Here is an 18,581-nt window from a genome sequence, read left to right on the forward strand (position 1 = left end):
TTTGAACTTAATCTTGAACATATATTGTGTAGTGAATATGTATTTAATGCTAATTTAAGCTGTAATTTTATGTGATGTTCTTGCTGTTTGCTAATGCTTATCTGTACATTTTCTAAACCTTGAAAGTATATTTTACTCAGTGAATTCTTATTTTGATTATTTCTTCAGAAATACAGTAGGTAAGAATTTTTGCCATATATATAAACTGCTCAAAAAATTAATGGAACACTTTGAAAACACATCAGATCTCGATGGGAAAAAGAAATCCTCCTGGATATCTATACTGATATAGACTGGGTAATGTGTTAGGAACGAAAGGATGCCACATCCTTTGATGGAAATGAAAATGATCAACCTACAGGGCCCTGAATTCAAAGACGCCCAAAAATCAGAGTGAAAAAATTATGTGGCAGGCTAGTCCATTTTGCCAAAATTTAATTGCAGCAACTCAAAATTGTATGCAGCACTTTGTATGGCCCCTGTGTAATTGTATACATGCCTGACAACATCGGTGCATGCTTCTAATGAGATGACAGATGGTGTTGTGGGGGATCTCCTCCCAGATCTGGACCAGGGCATCACTGAGCTCCTGGACAGTCTGTGGTGCAACCTGGTGGCATTGGATGGAGCAAAACATAATGTCCCAGAGTTGTTCTATTGGATTTAGGTCAGGAAAGTGTTTTGGCCAGTCAATGGTATCAATTCCTTCATCCTCCAGGAACTGCCTGCATACTCTCACCACATGAGGCCAGGAATTGTCCTGTACCAGCATAGGGTCTGACAATGGGTCCAAGGGATTTCATCCTGATACCTAATGGCAGCCAAGGTGCCTTTGTCAAGCCTGTAGCGGTCTGTGTGACCCTCCATGGATATGCCTCCCCAGACAATCATTAACCCACCACCAAACTGCTCATGCTGAATGATGTTACAGGCAGCATAATTTTCTCCATGGCTTCTCCAGACCCTTTCACTTCTGTCACGTGCTCAGGGTGAACCTGCTCTCATCTGTAAAAAGCACAGGGCACCAGTGGTGCATCTGCCAATTCTGGTATTCTATGGCGAATGCCAATCGAGCTGCATGCTGCTGGGCAGTGAGCTCAGGGTCCATTAGAGGACATGGGGCCCTTGGGTCACCCTCATGAAGTCTTTCTGGTTGTTTGGTCAGAGACATTGACACCAGTGGCCTGCTGGAGGTCATTTTGTACGCCTCTGGCAGTGCTCATCCTGTTCCTCCTTGCCCAAAGGAGCAGATACTGGTCCTGCTGATGGGTTATGGACCTTCTATGGCCCTCTCCAGCTCTCCTAGAGTAACTGCTTGTCTCCTAGAATCTCCTCCATGCCCTTGAGACTGTGCAGGGAGACACAACAAACCTTCTGGCAATGACACGTATTGATGTGCCATCCTGGAGAAGTTGGACTACCTGTGCAACCTCTGTAGGGTCCAGGTATCGCCTCATGCTACCAGTAGTTACACTGACCATAGACAAATGCAAAACTAGTGAAGAAACAGTCTGAAAAGATGAGGAGGGAAAAATGTCAGTGGCCTCCACCTGTTAAACCATTCCTGTTTTGGGGTCATCTCATTGTTGCCTCTCTAGTGCATCTGTTGTTAATTTCATTAACACCACAGCAGCTGAAACTGATTAACAACCCCTCTGCTACTTAACTGACCAGATTAATATCCCATAAGTTTCATTGACTCTATGCTATACTCTGATTAAAAAGTGTTCCTTTAATTCTTTTGAGCAGTATATATATATATATATATATATATATATAAACAATACTTATGCAAAATAACACAGTTTGAAACCCCCTTTATATTTTATAAAAGTTCATGAAAATATTTTAATCAGCCTTTTTTTTTATTTATATAAACTTCATAATTCATTTAAACATTTGTTAAACAAAATAAGAACTTTTTTTCTCTTTTTATTATAGTGTGTATAATAATCCATCTGGAATTCCTCCATTCTCTTCACCTGGTTTTCATTTTGTCCCAACATTCCCCCTTCAAGACCTCTCCCGACCAGTTACGCCAGCATCTGTACAAGTCCCAGCCCCAGACAGTGTTCCATCACCAGCTAACACCAGCCGGTCAACTACTAGTAACCTCATTACCGACACACTATCTGTTCCAACTGCTGATATGCAGGTAATATATCTTTTAAACTGAATGTTTTGGGTTTTTTTTTTTTGTCAGAAAGAAATAAGTAATAATAATGTTATATATTTGCACTGTACCATTGCCATTACAGGTAAAGTAATTTAATTGTGCCTCTCTTTTAAAAATTAACCATCCATCCATCCATTATCCAACCTGCTATATCCTAACTACTGGGTCACGGGGTTCTGCTGGAGCCAATCAGGGCGCAAGGCAGGAAACAAACCCCAGGCAGGGCACACACACACACAACACCACACCCACCCACACCAAACACACACTAGGGACAATTTAGGATTGCCAGTGCACCTAACCTGCATGAATTTGGACTGTGGGAGGAAACCGGAGCACCCAGATGAAACCCACGCAGACACGGGGGTACATGCACTCCATGCAGGGAGGACCTGGGAAGCAAACCCGGGTCTCCTAACTGCGAGGCAGCAGCGCTACCACTGCGCCACCATGCTGCCCAAAAATTAACCAGTTTATACTAACTCTTATGAACTTTAATGTCACATAGGTTTGTGAGCTTATGTTTGACAAAATATGGTGTGCCCTAATACTGTTGTGCTTTAAATGTGCTCTTTATAATTATTTTAGTCATAATTAAAAATAAAATATTAGTGATTTTTTTTTCTCTTGTGTAAGCAGAACACTTTACATAAAAACTTGCATGGGTTACTCCATCATTCCACTGAACACTGAATATTAGCTAAGATTCTTTTTTTATATCTTCAGCGTTGCTTGACACATTCAAATTATATGGGAGATGCAGGGGGTAAGGCACACTTCAATAGTACTGCTTTTAAACATTTAAGACCTCTAGTCTTATTTATATCCGTTTATAAAACTTTAAAGGCTGTCTGTGCACCCTACTACCGTAATGGGAAAAATTCCTTTTTCAAAATGGGACTTAGTATAAAAACTGGTTATAGTTTTGTTTTTCTATGCTAAAGGAGGCATTGGGAGTTTACTTCCATTATATAAAAGCTGCATTTTTGACTTATGTATTCTATTTTTTTTTTTTTTTTAATTATAGACTGGTCTAAATGGATATGCATACAAGATGCCTGAAATTCCTGACTCCTTCCCAGATTTGTCAAATCTGAGGTATTTTATTTATACTGTTGTAATTATCCAGGATAAAATTGTCAATCTAAATGGGAAAAATAAGTGTCCTGTTCCACAAATAAAGCTACATGTTTATTTTATTTCAAAGTGTTACAACCTCTGTGATTGGCGATGTTAATTTATTTTTTATATTTCATTTTACTTAGTTTAAATCAATTAAAAGAAATGAGTGATCAAGAAGATATTCTCCTTGAACATTTTGTAAACCTGCCTCAACTAAAACAAATTACTTCAGACAAAGAAGAATTGGTCAACAGCATTATAGATATGGCAAGTGAGTATATCCGACTTGCACCTTTTTAAATATATTATGGTATGCTTGTCATTTGGTTTAAGTTACAAAAGGTAAAAATCCCTTTTCAAATAGATTTTAAAAAGTGTTTCTTTGTGTGAATAGTCTTAAGGTTTTGAAACAGTTTTTATTTCTATCTAGCTGTCTATCCTGTATAAATTAGATCGATCATAAGAATCTTAGAAGATATCTGGTTGATGTAAATGGATGACCACTAATTTCTGATTGTAGTAAAAGGTTTGTTCTTATTTTTGTCATCTGTTTGTAGAAAAGAATTTACAACTTGAACCACAGCTTGATGGGAGAAGGCAGGACATTTTATATAAAGTAAGTTATTTCTTGTAGTGTTTTAAACAGTAATATCCATCTTAATGCTGCCCAGTTTAGTGCTGTTACGTTACAGCATTATAGCTATCGCCACATGCTCACAAACATTCCTCCAGTACACTTTATGCAGAATACAGAAGCACAATTTAAGAAAAACCCTTTATTAATTTGGGGGATTGGAACAGAAACGAACTGCCCCTTGTTGTTGGCTTAGTAATGCAGTTTTAGTCGGGTACTATGAAATATGCAATAAATAATAATTAGAGAATACCAGTTAGGATATACATATCTTAAGTAGACAGAATGCTTCACGGATACACGAATATCTAATTGCATAGCCTTTTACTTCTGACAAAGCATCATGCAGAATGCTCACTTTTCATGAAGGATATGTATTTAGACAGTGTGTGTGTGTGTGTTTTAGACAGTGTGTGTGTGTGTGTCTGCGTCTGCGGACAGAGGTTAAACAGCTGTTTCAATCATGTGGACTAGAGTAATTGTGTCCTGCTGTGAATCAATTTGTCTACCCTACAACAGAGCATTTGCATCCTTTTTTACGACTGAGTGCTGTGGCTGAAAACCCACAGAGAAATGGGACAGCTGCTTTATGCAAATGTAGGCTGCTACTAGAAGTTGAGGAAAATGTTTGTGAATCTGAAAGAAAATGTGCATAGCAAGCTATGTCCTTGGGTACACACAGTACTTCCTAATCTGTTGGCTTCTCCTTACTCCTCGCACACATCCATTATCCAACCCGCTATATCCTAACTACAGGGTCACTGGGGTCTGGTGGAGTCAATCCCAGCCAACACAGGGCACAAGGCAGGAAACAAACCCCCGGGCAGGGTGCACACGCACACATACACCCACCCACACATTAGGGACAATTTAGAATCACCAATGCACCTAATCTGCATTACTTTGGACTGTGGGAGGAAACTCCATGCAGGGAGGACCCAGGAAGTAAACCCGGGTCTCCTAACTGCGAGGCAGCAGTGCTACCACTGCACCTCCGTGCCGCTCTACTCCTCGCAATGCGATATAAAATAAATTTGAGATTGAAGAAGGTTGTGGTATATTTCTCTCTCTTGGAATGTCAATTGTGCTTATATAAATACACATTCGAAGAGCAGGGTTGGGGCGGCCAACCCTAGGTTGTTCAATACGTGCAGTATTGCAGAGAACTGCCGTGTCCCCTTAAAGGTCAGACTATGATATGTTGCTATGCTCTGGCTAGCAGGGCAGAAATAATGCCCATTTTCTGTTTTATGCAACGCAAGCCAGGAGACACTGCGTGCTGTGGTAAGTTAGACATTGTGCATAGTTCACCATATTACTTCTTTTAACCTCTTTTACACTCAGTGCTTAAAAGTTGGATTCATTGCAATGGCCTTGTACTGTAAATGTGCAGCCTGTACACATCAATGCTGAATCAATCAATCAATCAACATTTATTTATATAGCACATTTTCATACAAGAAAATGTAGCTCAAAGTGTTTCACAAAATGAATAGAAAAATAGAAGACACAATAAAAAATAAACATTAATTAACATAGAATAAGTAAGGTCCGATGGCCAGGGTGGACAGAAAAAACAAAAAAAAAACTCCAAAAGCTGGAGAAAAAAATAAAATCTGTAGGGGTTCCAGACCAAGAGACCTCCCAGTCCCCTCTGGGCAATCTACCTAACATAAATCAAACAGTCCTCTTTGTATTTAGGGTTTTCATGGAAGGACCTAATGATGATGGTCACGTAGACTTCTAGCTTTCAGTCCATCAATGTTGGTGCATCATGATACTTTGAGTAGGTGGTGGTGGCGCAGGCTGCCACCACAAAGAAACCGGAAAAAGAAACAGAAGAGAGAGTAGGGGTCAGTACGGATTTTGGAGCCACTGTGAATAGTTATTATGATGAATTGAACCTACAGAGTATCAGTATTAAGTTAAAGTGAACTTATAAAAAGGCCATGTTAAAGTAATATGTTTTCAGCAGTGTTTTAAAGTGCTCTACTGTATTTGCCTGGTGAATTCCTATTGGCAGGCTATTCCAGATATTAGGTGCATAACAGCAGAAGGCCGTCTCACTACTTCTTTTAAGTTTAGCTTTTGGATTTATAAGGAGACACTCATTTGAAGATCTAAGGTTACGATTTGGAATATAACGTGTCAGGCATTCCGATATATAAGATGGAGCGAGATTATTTAAGGCTTTATAAACCATAAGCAGTATTTTAAAGTCAATCCTGAATGACACAGGCAACCAGTGTAGTGACATCAAAACTGGAGAAATGTGTTTGGATTTTCTTTTCCTAGTTAGGATTCTAGCAGCTGCATTCTGCACTCGTTGCAAATGATTTATGTTTTTGGGTAGTCCTGAGAGGAGTGCGTTACAGAAATCTAGTCTACCGAAAACAAAAGCGTGAATTAATTTCTCAGCATCTTTCAGTGATATAAGAGGTCTAACTTTTGCTATGTTTCTTAAGTGAAAAAATGCTGTCCTAGTGGTCTGATGAATATGCGATTTAAAATTCAGATTACAGTCAACGGTTACCCCTAAGTTTTTTACTTCCGTCTTAACTTTTAAACCTAATGCATCAAGTTTATTTCTGATAACCTCATTGAATCCATTATTGCCAATTACTAAAATTTCAGTTTTCTCTTTATTTAGTTTGAGAAAATTACTATTCATCCATTCAGAAATACCAGTAAGACATTGTGTTAGTGCATCGAAAGAGTCGGAGTCATCAGGTGCTATAGATAAGTACAGCTGTGTGTCATCAGCATAGCTGTGGTAACTCACGTTGTAACCTGAGATAATCTGACCTAACGGAAGCATGTAGATTGAGAAGAGCAGCGGACCCTGGATAGAGCCTTGAAATGAATGACTTGAATGTAATAATAAGTTAAACCATGATTCAGTGTATATTGCTTTTGATCTAAACCCTCCAAAACCTGGTGACAGTATAATATTTGAAATTAAAGCATTACATTCAAATTTGATTGACATTACTATTTTTACAAGATGTGCTACAGGAGAAAGTATACCCAATATACCCATTATCCCTACTAATTACCTCTTTAATTTCAAACGAATACAGCTTTCTGTAAAATTGTTTTCCAATGACCATCAAGCAAAGGTTAAGGTCAGTCACTAGGAAAAGCAAGAATACTCATCGCCAGTTGTATCTAGCACATTTCAGAGTAAGGAGCTTGAGTGAACTAATAATATTAATCCCTGGTTGATAAAAGGAGGGGAAAAAAACACAAATATATTGTATATAGAAAAGTACTTGGTTATATCGCTGTCAGTTAATCAAATGTATCAGAAATACTGTGCAACTATGGCCTGTTGTTCTAGGTCATTTTCTTCGAGGCAGATTCATTTTCAGATATAATTTTAAAGGTAGTGACACTCATTTAAAAATAAAGAAAAAATTTTGTATTTTCACATATCGCTGAGTAATGTTCAACTGGATTTATATTTCTTTGTTCACCTATCTAATAAAACATCATTTTATAAATCTTAATATCTCCCTAATGCAGACCTAAGAGTGACAAAAATCTAAAACATTATTAAAATGAATAATTTATTTAAAGGATGTGTTTGGTGTTTTATAAATCAAAGTTAGTTCTTCACAACCATTGTATACATTCATTTGCCACATAATGCTTTACTTTAGAATATATAATTTTTTTATAAATATTAAGAATACTTTGACTGCTCTTGCACCGTACAATGGGGCTAATGGGGACCAGGGTCCATAGGTGAATGAAAACCCTTAAAACATACAGAATATGTCCGCTTTAAAGCAGCACAACTTTTAATTGAAAGGAGCATGCCTTCCTTGTTTATGAGGCATCCTTGTGGTAATGAAAGGAAATTAGAAATAAATATTTCATATTTATATATTCATTCTTAACTTGCTAATGGTGCCTTTGCCTTTGGTTTGACTTCATGTGTTGCTTTGCTGTTTTCCAAACCAAAAACATTGAAAATGATTTAAAAATGCAATATATTTTTAACTTTTACAGATATTTCGTGGAAATCTTCACATATAAATTGATTATTTAGATGCATTTATCATGGTCATATTTGTTATATGGGATTCCTGCATTTGACGTCAGAAACATCTAAATATCTTTCCATAAGAAGAGCATGGGGAATGCTAAATATTTTACAGGAATGGATTCAAGCCTGAATTGTTAAGCTTTTTGGGGTTCCTAATATTCTTTGATATTATTTGGGGAAAAAACAACGTAGGTTTCAGATTCCCAGACTTTATTGGTTTGGCTCTAGACAAGTTATATTTTTGGTTTGTCATTCAGAAGTATAAGGTTTCAGAATTTATATGTGGAAAATCTTTATATCAAAGAGAAATACTGAAATGTTGTAGACCATATAATTTAGAAGTCTAACTTGTGTTTTCATTCAGGTCAGTATTGTTTTTGTTTGACTCAAGAAAATTCTAAATATCTCCCCTTTAAGAATACTAAAGGAAATATTCAAGCTATGAAAGATTTTTCTGAAATTTAATATACAAAAAAATCCTTTTTAGAATACCATACCATGAGATTTCAAGACCTGTGTCCATTTCATGATAAGGTTAATTTATAATGTGCTGCCAGCAATGCTGTTAATGCTGTTTAACTGCATTTGATCAGTATTAGTTGCGTTCGTAATCTGAGTATGATTGTAGAAATTTCATTATAATATATATATATTTTTTTTAGTATGAACAGTTAACCCAGATGAAATCTGGCTTTGAAATGAAAATGCAGAGACAACATGAACTTAGTGAGGTAAGCAAAAATTATATATAAAAATTACACTGCTCAATCTTGATGAACAAAATGGTTAAGTGGAAAATCTTTACCAAGTAATACCGTGCAAGTCATTGAGAACAAAATAATGCAACAACGGTCATTGGAAAACCAACCCCTTGACAGCTGGATTCAACATCACACCGAAAATCAAAGTCAAAAATTGACATCACAATTGGATCCAACTTACATGAATTTAATCACGGCAAATCATAATGTGAATCAGTAGTGTGTATGGCCCCCACATACAGTACAGGCCAAAAGTTTGGACACACCTCCTCATTCAATGTGTTTTCTTTATTTTCATGACCATTTACAGCACTCCATCACTCTTCTTCTTGGTCAAATAGCCCTTACACAGCCTGGAGGTGTTGTTTGGGGTCATTGTCCTGTTGAAAAATAAATGATCGTCCAACTAACCTGACTTCTGCACAACACAACTGCTGGTCCCAACCCCATTGGTAAATCAAGAAATTCCACTAAATAACCCTGATAAGGCACACCCGTGAAGTGAAAATTATTTCAGGTGACTACCTGTTGAAGCTCATCGAGAGAATGCCAAGAGTGTGCAAAGCAGTAATCAGAGCAAAGGGTGGCTATTTTGAAGAAACTAGAATATAAAACATGTTTTCAGTTATTTCACCTTTTTTTGTTAAGTACATAACTCCACATGTGTTCATGCATAGTTTTGATGCCTTCAGTGAGAATCTACCAATGTAAATGGTCATGAAAATAAAGAAAACACATTGAATGAGGAGGTGTGTCCAAACTTTTGGCTTGTACTGTACCTGTATGCAGACCGACAATATCTGGGCTTTTTCTGAATGAGACAGCAGATGGTGTCCTGGAGGATCTCCTCCCAGACCTGGATCAGGACATCAATGAGTTCCTGGTCAGTCTGTGCACTACTTGGCAGCATCAGATGCACTAATCTGTAATGTCCCAGAGGTTCTCATTTTGGTTTACTGTCTGGGGATTGTGTGGGCCAGTCAATGGCATTAATTGCTTTGTCATGCTGGAACTACCTATGCACTTTTGCCAGATGAAGCTGGGTATTGTCCTGCACCAGGAGGAACCCAGGGCCCGCTGCGCCAGCGTTAAGTGTGACAGTGGCTCTGAGGATTTCATCCTGGTACCTAACACCAGTCAGGGTACTGTTGCCTTGCATGTGGAGGTCTGTGTGCACAAGCCCGTCCCCCCTTGGATATGCCTCTCCAGACCGTCACTGACCCACTGCCAAACTAGTCTCCAGACTCTTTAACGTCCGTCACATGTGATCAGTGTGAACCTGCTATCATCTGTGAAGAGAACAGGATGCCAATGGTGGCGCTGCCAGTTGTGGTATTCTCTGGTGAATGCTGTTTGAGCTACAAGGGTCTGTGAGCACAGACCCCGCTATAGGAGGACATCTGGCCCTCATGCCACCCTCAACGAATCTGTTTCCTGCCAGTTTGGTCAGAAACATGCACACCAGTAGCCAGCAAAAGGACATTTTGCAGGGTTCTGGCAGTCCACCTCTGGTTCCTCCTTGCTCTAAGGTGCAGATACCGGTCCAGCTGCTGGGTTGATGCCCTTCTATGACCCTGTCCAGCTCTCCTCATGTAATGGCCTTTCTCCTGGTATCTCCTCCATGCTCTTGAGACTGTGATGGGAGACACATGTAGAGGACCTGGAATACTGGTGCAGTCAAAATTGGCTGCAGATGCTTGCGTCTCTGGAAACTGCTTTGTGTTGCACATTATGTCTTGTTTCTCTCAGACATATAAGCTGTGACTGTGAAGAGTGTGGTGTGAGCCTCATGTTGAGTACTAGTTGTTAAGTACATGAAGGTTTGGAAATTAATTTGTCTTCTATCTGAAATTCTGCATACCGAAAGTTGAAGTTTGTCATGCAGAAAACGGAGCACTACAACAAATCTAATTGTGCTAATGCTTATTCAAGTTCTAAAATGTCACAAAGTAATAAAAACAGTCTCAGCTTAGTCTGGTGAACAAACAGGATCTCAAATCGCCTTTTTTGACTTGCCCAGGCTGAACAGTATTCACAATTTTCAGCTCTCCTGGTTTTTTTTTTTTTAAATTTGGTACATTTGCTGTATTTATCTAATGTTTGATACATACAAAGGGATGTACAGTATATATATATATATATATATATATATATATATATATATATATATATATATATAGTATCATATTTTTTATTACTAAACAGAGTTGCAGTCTTAGTGCCCTGCAGGCCAGGCTAAAGGTAGCAGCTCATGAAGCAGAAGAGGAATCTGAGGATATTGCAGAAGGGTTTCTGGAGGGAAAAACTGAAATTGATGACTTCGTGACTAGCTTTATGGAAAAAAGAACTGTATGTACCTTTGCTTTACTTGATTAGTAAAAAGTCTGATTTTATTAAAATAATAATTCATTACATTTATATAGCGCTTTTCTCAGTACTCAAAGCGCTACCCACACCCAGTTTTGCAGGTGGATATTAAATCACATTGAGCAGCCTTTTTAAGTCTTACTGGGATTTTTGTAGTATGTACAATTCCTTTGTGCTGAGACTATCATTACATTATTGATGGATATTGATGCTATTAGTTATTAAGTAGTTTGATTTTTGAACCAAAGCCTTGGCGCTTAAATGTTCAGTGTTGTTTAAGGAAAAAAACATGGAATTTTGCTTCCATGCAATACTGTAAGTTGAATACTGGCCTTAATTACTTGGTCAAATGTGAGGAAGAACAATATAGTGACTACTTCCTCATCAAATTTTTGAATGTTGAAAAAGAACAAGAAGTGCTATTATTTTTAATGACATAAAAATATAATTTCTAAAATCATTTTGTAAATTGGTTTGATAAGAGAACTATGTATAGCACAGCATTTTACATTTACTTGGCCTCAAATAGCAAGGCTGTATAACAAAGTTGTTTTTATAATGCCGAAGTTACATTGTACATTGCTGAGTTGACATTAATTTACAGAGGGTTATCTGCAAACTATTAAATGTACATATTCACTCATAGAAATCTTTCAACTATTTGTTATCTTTCAGGTTTACCAGGTGGCTTCCGTTCTTTCATTTTCTTTAAATACTGCTATGTTTTTACTTTTCCGTGCAGACCTTTTGTGCATTTCTGTGGAATCTTAATGATTTGATTAGAGTTTCAGTTTTGACTTTAAGTAGAAGAACAAATCCATTCAATCTGTCGTTTTCATCTAAATACAGATAGAAGTAATTGATTCTAACATGAAGAGTCATCTCAGAGATTTGTGCCTGTTTACAAAATACTACAAACTGGCAGACTTACTGTCTGTGTTTAAACTGTACTGTTCTTATGCTATGAGCAAATAAGCAGCAATGGAAAATGAAATTGAATAAACCCACATGACTTACCTGTAGGAGATGCTGGAGGTGCTGAGACCTCCTACATCAAGACATAGCACGGTAGACCCTTTGTTAGGCCTTTTTCATATTTTTTAAAGAGCTGTTCAGGGAAGCATTGGTGTCGCCAAACACTTGTCTGATGGGCCGACAGTTTCTTCAGCATGTTCACAAGGCACAGGGACATCCATAAATTGCAGACTCCTTGAAAAATCTAGGAGGTTTTATTAAAGGAACACTCCACCCAAAAATGAATTGAAGACAGGACTCTTGACCGATGAAGTAGGGGGAGAGGTGGGTCTTCAGTTAAAACATGTCATCCAATTTGAATTGACTTTCTGTTTGTGGACTGCATTCATTTTGCAGGAGAATTTACCTAATAATATTTTGGCCCAAAAATGCATGTGTTTTGCATGGTGTGAGCGTATGACTGGATGACTTGACATGTTAATTATGCGAAATGAATAACATGAGGTTTTTTCATAGACATTTTTGATATTGTTTGCTGTGGTGCAGTGTTCATCACCATAGGCTCCCATCCTATCATAAACATTATCTCTGGTCTCCATGAAAACGTGAGGTTAAATTTTTTTCTCAGCCATCATTACAAACTGTGTTGTGTAAGTAACATAAACTATTGTTTTGAGTGGAGTCTTCCTTTAATGAGTGCTGGTCATTTTACGCATCTAATGTTTTGATTTAGGTAGGACACCAACAACAACAACAACATTTATTTATATAGCACATTTTCATACAAACAGTAGCTCAAAGTGCTTTACATATTAAAGAATAGAAAAATGAAAGACACAATTATAAAACAAAATAAATCAACATTAATTAACATCAAGAAGAGTAAGGTTCAATGGCCAGGGTGGACAGAAAAACAAAAAAAACTCCAAAAGCTGGAGAAAAAAATAAAATCTGTAGGGATTCCAGACCATGAGACCGCCCAGTCCCTCTGGGCACCAGCATCTCCTATAGATAAATTATAAAAAGAAAAAAAAAATACATTTTATTTTTTGTTTTTGTTAACTCAATTAGTAACCTAAGTTGTTAACTTCAGTCTTCTATTTTCTCCCCTTACTGGTTACATACTTTAGTGTGATAGGTCAAGTTGAACTTTATTAATCATTATTTGGGGAATTTAGTAACACAAAATATTACAGAAAAGAAAAAAAAAGTATACAGGTCATTTGAAAATCAGAAGTTTAATTTTTAATGGGTTTCATTGGAGTTCAGTTATTTTTAGGTTTATCTGCTTTTAGGCCTGAGATTGAAACTAACAAGTCATGTCTATGGCAACATCTGCTTATCTGCCTGTCTAGAATGCCTAAACGTCTCATTTTCAGTTTATGCTCTCTTGCACATTGATGTGTTTTGCAGTAACCTTATCAATTAATAAAACATCTTTGTTTAAGTAAGTTATCAGCAGTATGTGAACCATACGGTAGTAATCATCATTTTGTTCTGTCCCCGGTTCCAAGCTTTGTCACTGTAGACGAGCAAAAGAAGAAAAGATGCAGCAGTTAATAATGGCCCATGAACAGTTCCACGCTCCATTATGAAATGAACATACCCAGGTAAGGAGCTTTGAGTCAAGATATCTCTTCTGCAAACAGACAAGATCAGTTCTAACAGCTTTTTTTTTTAATATATTAAAGTAAAAAAATTATAATATTGGAAAGAAAAAGAGTTTCAAAGCACTGGTGTGATTTCATTTAAGATGAGCACAGTTTTTATCTTTCGAGAAATGGACAGCTTTAATGTTCGAGTTTCGTGTGCTCTCTTGATTTTTATTTTGTTTCCTTATTGTCATACGTATGGCCAGACTTGGTTTTAAAGTGATCTGCTTGTTCAAGACAACAAATGAAAGGTTCAGGTCAGAACCTTTTAAAATCCCCAGATACCTTCTTATATTTTTAGGCAACATTCATTTTCTTGTCCTTGCAGGTTGTCATTTCTTGCACTGCCACTGGAATTTCCAACCAGAAGAGAAGCACACTTCCTGGACAGAGCTGAAGATGTACCATGTCTTTATTTTCTAGTTTAGACAGAACTTTACTCATCTTACAGTTGCAATTTTGAGCATTGTGGGCTATGACCTCAAAATTACTTGAAGTGGTATTATTTAAATGGCCCTTATATTGGGGGAGTACTTTATTTAAAATAACGTTAATAGACTTTATTATAATCAAAGATATAATGTATTCTGTATTATCTAATTTCTTAGATAATAAAATATTCAGAAACCATTTATGTAGTCTTTTTTGTTTTAAATGAACGAAGATTAATTAATCCAAAGGTACTTTTTCTCCAAATTCAGATTTTCTGAACTTGCATGTCTAGTCAGCTGGACAAGTACAGCATTCCAGTTTGAATAGCATCATATTTATTTTAGTTATCCTATTTATATTTGTGCATTTTAATAAACCTCATAAAATTTACATAAAGACACTCCTTAGTAATTAAATTGGTAGATTCTTCTTTTTTGACTTTCTTCCCACTCTCCAGGGTGAACAATAATTAACATCTAGATGCAGAAAAAGGTAGGCATTTGAGGAATTTCTCTCCAAAAAACTGGATTTTACAGTACATACCAAGGCAATTTATGATGCACAACTATGGGATCCGCTTTCTTTTGTGCCCCAATCTATCAGTTTAGATGTCAAATCCCCGCAACATTGCAAAGTTACACAATTTGGCAGAAGGTGTTCCCCTGTTTGGAAACATTTAGTCACTTTTACCTAAACAAGTATTGCAGCTGCAGTAATTTTTATTTTTTAGAAAAAGAAAAAATATATATATATAATCATTCTGAAGCAACAAGTAACTATGCATCTATAATTATCCAAACCATTACTTTCAAAAATATTTTTCCTGTTTATCACTTGTACAAAATGTAAGATTTCTCTGTGTCTAAAGATTGTGGTTTTTGCACATCGGTCCACACAGCTTCCCTTCTGTTGCAGTTGCCTCACCAAAGTTTGGCTATTTATGAATGTATGTATTGTGAAGCCCTGGGCACGTACAGTCGCCCTATCCCAGACACCGCTTTAGTCCACACAGCACACGGTTTATTTATAGTTGTCATCACAGCACACAAAGCTCACAGAGCACAACACAGTCCCTTTTTGCCACCAGTCCTTCCACTTTCACTCCTCCTCAAGAGCTTCGTCCACTTCCTCCCGACTCGGCCCATCGAGTGGTGGTGACTGGCTCCTTTTATAGGACACCTAGGAGTCCAGGTGCCCAACAAGCTTTTTCTGGATGCACTTCCAGGTGTGGTGGAAGTGCTGCCAAATAGGGCGCTGTAAACATCCAGGCGCCACCTGGCCATGGCCACAGGCCCCAGCAAGGTTGAGCTTCTATGCTCATAACCAGTAGCCCTGCTGTAAGCCAAGGGCATTGCCTTCTGTCAGTCCGGGGGAGAAACGGCCCTCCCACAGTCCTTCAGCTGGGTGAGGGTTCTTGCCGTCCATTACAGTATGTGTGTATAGATATACAGTCATATGAAAAAGTTTGGGGACCCCTCTCAGCCTGCATAACAATTTACTTTCAACAAAAAAGCTAACAGTGGAAAATCTTTCATTTCCTCGGAGCATCTGAGTACTGGGGTGTTTTCCGAACAAAGATTTTTAGTGAAGCAGTATTTAGTTGTATGAAATGAAATGTGAAAAACTGGCTGTGCAAAAATTTGGGGTCCCTTGTAGTTTTGTTGATTTGAATGCATGTAACTGCTCAATACTGATTACTTGCAGCATCAAATTGGTTGGATTAGCTCATTAAGCCTTGAACTTCATAGACAGATGTGTCCAGTCATGAGAAAAGGTATTTAAGGGGGTCAATTGCAAGTTGTGCTTTCTTTGACTCTCCTCTGAAGAGTGATAGGATGGGATCCCCAAAGCAACTCTTAACAATCTTTGCTTTCAGATCTTTTAAGTCTCATGGTTTAGGGGAAGGCTACAAAAAGCTATCTCAGAGGTTTAAACTGTCAGTTTCAACTGTAAGGAATGTAATCAGGAAATGGAAGGCCATAGGCACAGTTGCTGTTAAACCCAGCAGGTCTGGCAAACCAAGAAAAATACAGGAGCGGCATATTTACAGGATTGTGAGAATGATTACAGACAAGCCACAGATCACCTCCAAAGACCTGCAAGAACATCCTGCTGCAGATGGTGTATCTGTAGATTGTTCTACAATTCAGCACAGTTTGCACAAAGAACATCTGTATGGCAGGGTGATGAGAAAGAAGCCCTTTCTGCACTCATGCCACAAACAGAGTCGCTTGTTGTATGCAAATGCTCATTTAGACAAGCCAGATTAATTTGTGTTTTGGAGTGATGAGTTAAAAATTGAGTTATTTGGTCATAAAAAAGCGCTTTGTATGGCGGAAGAAGAACACCGCATTCCAAGAAGAACACCTGCTACCTACTGTCAAATTTGGTGGAGGTCGCATCATGCTTTGGAGCTGTGTGGCTAGTTCAGGGACTGGGGCTCTTGTTAAAGTCTAAGGTCGGATGAATTCAACACAATATCAACAAATTCTTCAGGATAATGTTCAAGTATAAGTCACAAAGTTGAAGTTACACAGGGGTTGGATATTCCAACAAGACAATGACCCAAAACACAGTTCAAAATCTACAAAGGCATTCATGCAGAGGAAGAAGTACAATGTTCTGAAATGGCTGTCACAGTCCCCTGACTTGAATATCACTGAACATCTATGGGATGATTTGAAGCAGGCTGTCCGTGCTCAGCAGCTATCAAATTTAACTGAACTTGAGAGATTTTGTATGGAAGAATGGTCAAAAATACCTCCAGACAGAATCCAGACTCTCATCAAAGGCTATAGGAGGTGTCTAGAGGCTGTTGTGTTTGTAAAAGGAGGCTCAACTAAGTATTGATGTAATATCTCTGTTGGGGTGTCCAAATATATGCATCTGTCTAATTTTGTTATGATGCATATTGCATATTTTCTGTTAATCCAATAAACTTAATGTCACTGCTGAAATACTACATAAGGCATGCCATATATTAAAAGGAAGTTGCTACTTTGAAAGCTCAGCCAATGATAAAAAAGAATCCAAAGATTTAAGTGGGGTTCCCAAACTTTTTCATATGACTGTATGTATGTACGTACATATGAATGTACAAAGTTTGAGCAAAGACAGCAATGTCTAAGAAGAATAGACTGGAGTAAGCTTTAAAGAGTAGAGACAGATGAGGAGCAGTGGAGCAGATTTAAAATTGTTTTACATGTACTATAGGACAAGTACTTTCCTAAATTTAGAACTAATGGGAAATTTAAAAAAAACTCAGCAGTGGAATAATGAAGAGTTTAAAAGGAAGCTGCAAAGGAAGAAAAAACAGTTGTATAAGGCATATAAGACTAACAACTCCAAATTTAATCAAAGGGCTTATGAGAACACGAGGGCAACTATTAAAAAGGATATTAAGGAGGAATATAGCAGATAAGGCAGAAGACGACCCGAAGAGATTCTTTCAGTGTTTTAGTAGTAAAAGAACAGTCAAGGAGGAGGTGAAGTGCATTAGGGATAGTAAAGGGGAATATAAAAATAGAGACCGTGAAATAACGGATGTTCTAAATAAGTATTTTTCTGATGTCTTCACAAGTGAGGAAGCAGATAACCTCCCAGTGGTACTGTAAACAGGACTACTAAGGAGGTACTGAGTGATTTGAAAATTGTAGAGGGAGAAGTGCTGCTCAGATTAAATAAGCTGAAATCAAACAAATCACCAGGAACAGGTAATATTTACCCTCAAGATCTTAACAAGATTAGTAAGTACATATTGTGACATATGGCTGGCAGTGTATCCCAGTCAATACCCCCATGCCGCTAGGTGGAGTCCTCCCTGCAACATGGTGGGGCTCCAAATTCCCACAGGGCATCATGGATATTACAGTTTTCCTTCACATCCCTGCTGGGTACCATGGGGGACGCCAGGGGACGCTGCAGGGAGGCACAAGGATTTATATTTTCACTATTACCCGGAAGTACTACCTCGTCACGAGGACAGAAGAAATAAAGTACTTCCGGGCTGAAGAAAGAAGAGTTTTTGATCTGACCCGGAAGTGCTAGGAAGTCATGTGGACAAGGGGCAGAGGCACTTCTGGCTCAAGGACTCTAAAAGGACTGTGGGCCGAGTTAGGAGGAAGGGTGACTGAGCTGCTGGGAGTGGAGGATTAGTGATTGTATTATTGTGATTGATTTATTGAGTATTGTGGTGGTGGAGGTGCTTTATGCACAATAGTGAAGAAATTAAAATATTTCTTTATTTTACCTGGTGTCGTGAGCGTGTGGTTTGAGGGTTCAAGGGGCAACAGCGACCCCTATCTACCACAATATATAAACCCTTGCACATTTTTAGGAAGGTTTTGCACACTGGGGAATTTCCGAACGACTGGAACGTGGCAAACATTATCCTATTATATAGAAAAGGTGA

The 18,581-nt window shown here is 37.9% G+C and overlaps 1 protein-coding gene across 1 annotated transcript in view; it reads left to right on the forward strand.

Annotated features, from left to right (window-relative positions):
* vps37a (VPS37A subunit of ESCRT-I) overlaps positions 1-14,368 on the forward strand; it is a 52,162-nt gene extending 37,794 nt beyond the window's left edge. Inside the window, exons 5-12 of the mRNA XM_039750930.1 lie at positions 1,942-2,155; positions 3,204-3,274; positions 3,442-3,569; positions 3,856-3,914; positions 8,646-8,714; positions 10,950-11,093; positions 13,601-13,696; positions 14,067-14,368. Coding sequence (XP_039606864.1) covers positions 1,942-2,155; positions 3,204-3,274; positions 3,442-3,569; positions 3,856-3,914; positions 8,646-8,714; positions 10,950-11,093; positions 13,601-13,681 — 766 coding nt within the window. The 3' untranslated portion in view covers positions 13,682-13,696; positions 14,067-14,368. The remainder of the gene's footprint in view (positions 1-1,941; positions 2,156-3,203; positions 3,275-3,441; positions 3,570-3,855; positions 3,915-8,645; positions 8,715-10,949; positions 11,094-13,600; positions 13,697-14,066) is intronic.
* Positions 14,369-18,581: the final 4,213 nt, after the last annotated feature.

Source organism: Polypterus senegalus, chromosome 4, assembly GCF_016835505.1.
Source record: "Polypterus senegalus isolate Bchr_013 chromosome 4, ASM1683550v1, whole genome shotgun sequence".
Classification (NCBI taxonomy): Eukaryota; Metazoa; Chordata; class Cladistia; order Polypteriformes; family Polypteridae; genus Polypterus; species Polypterus senegalus.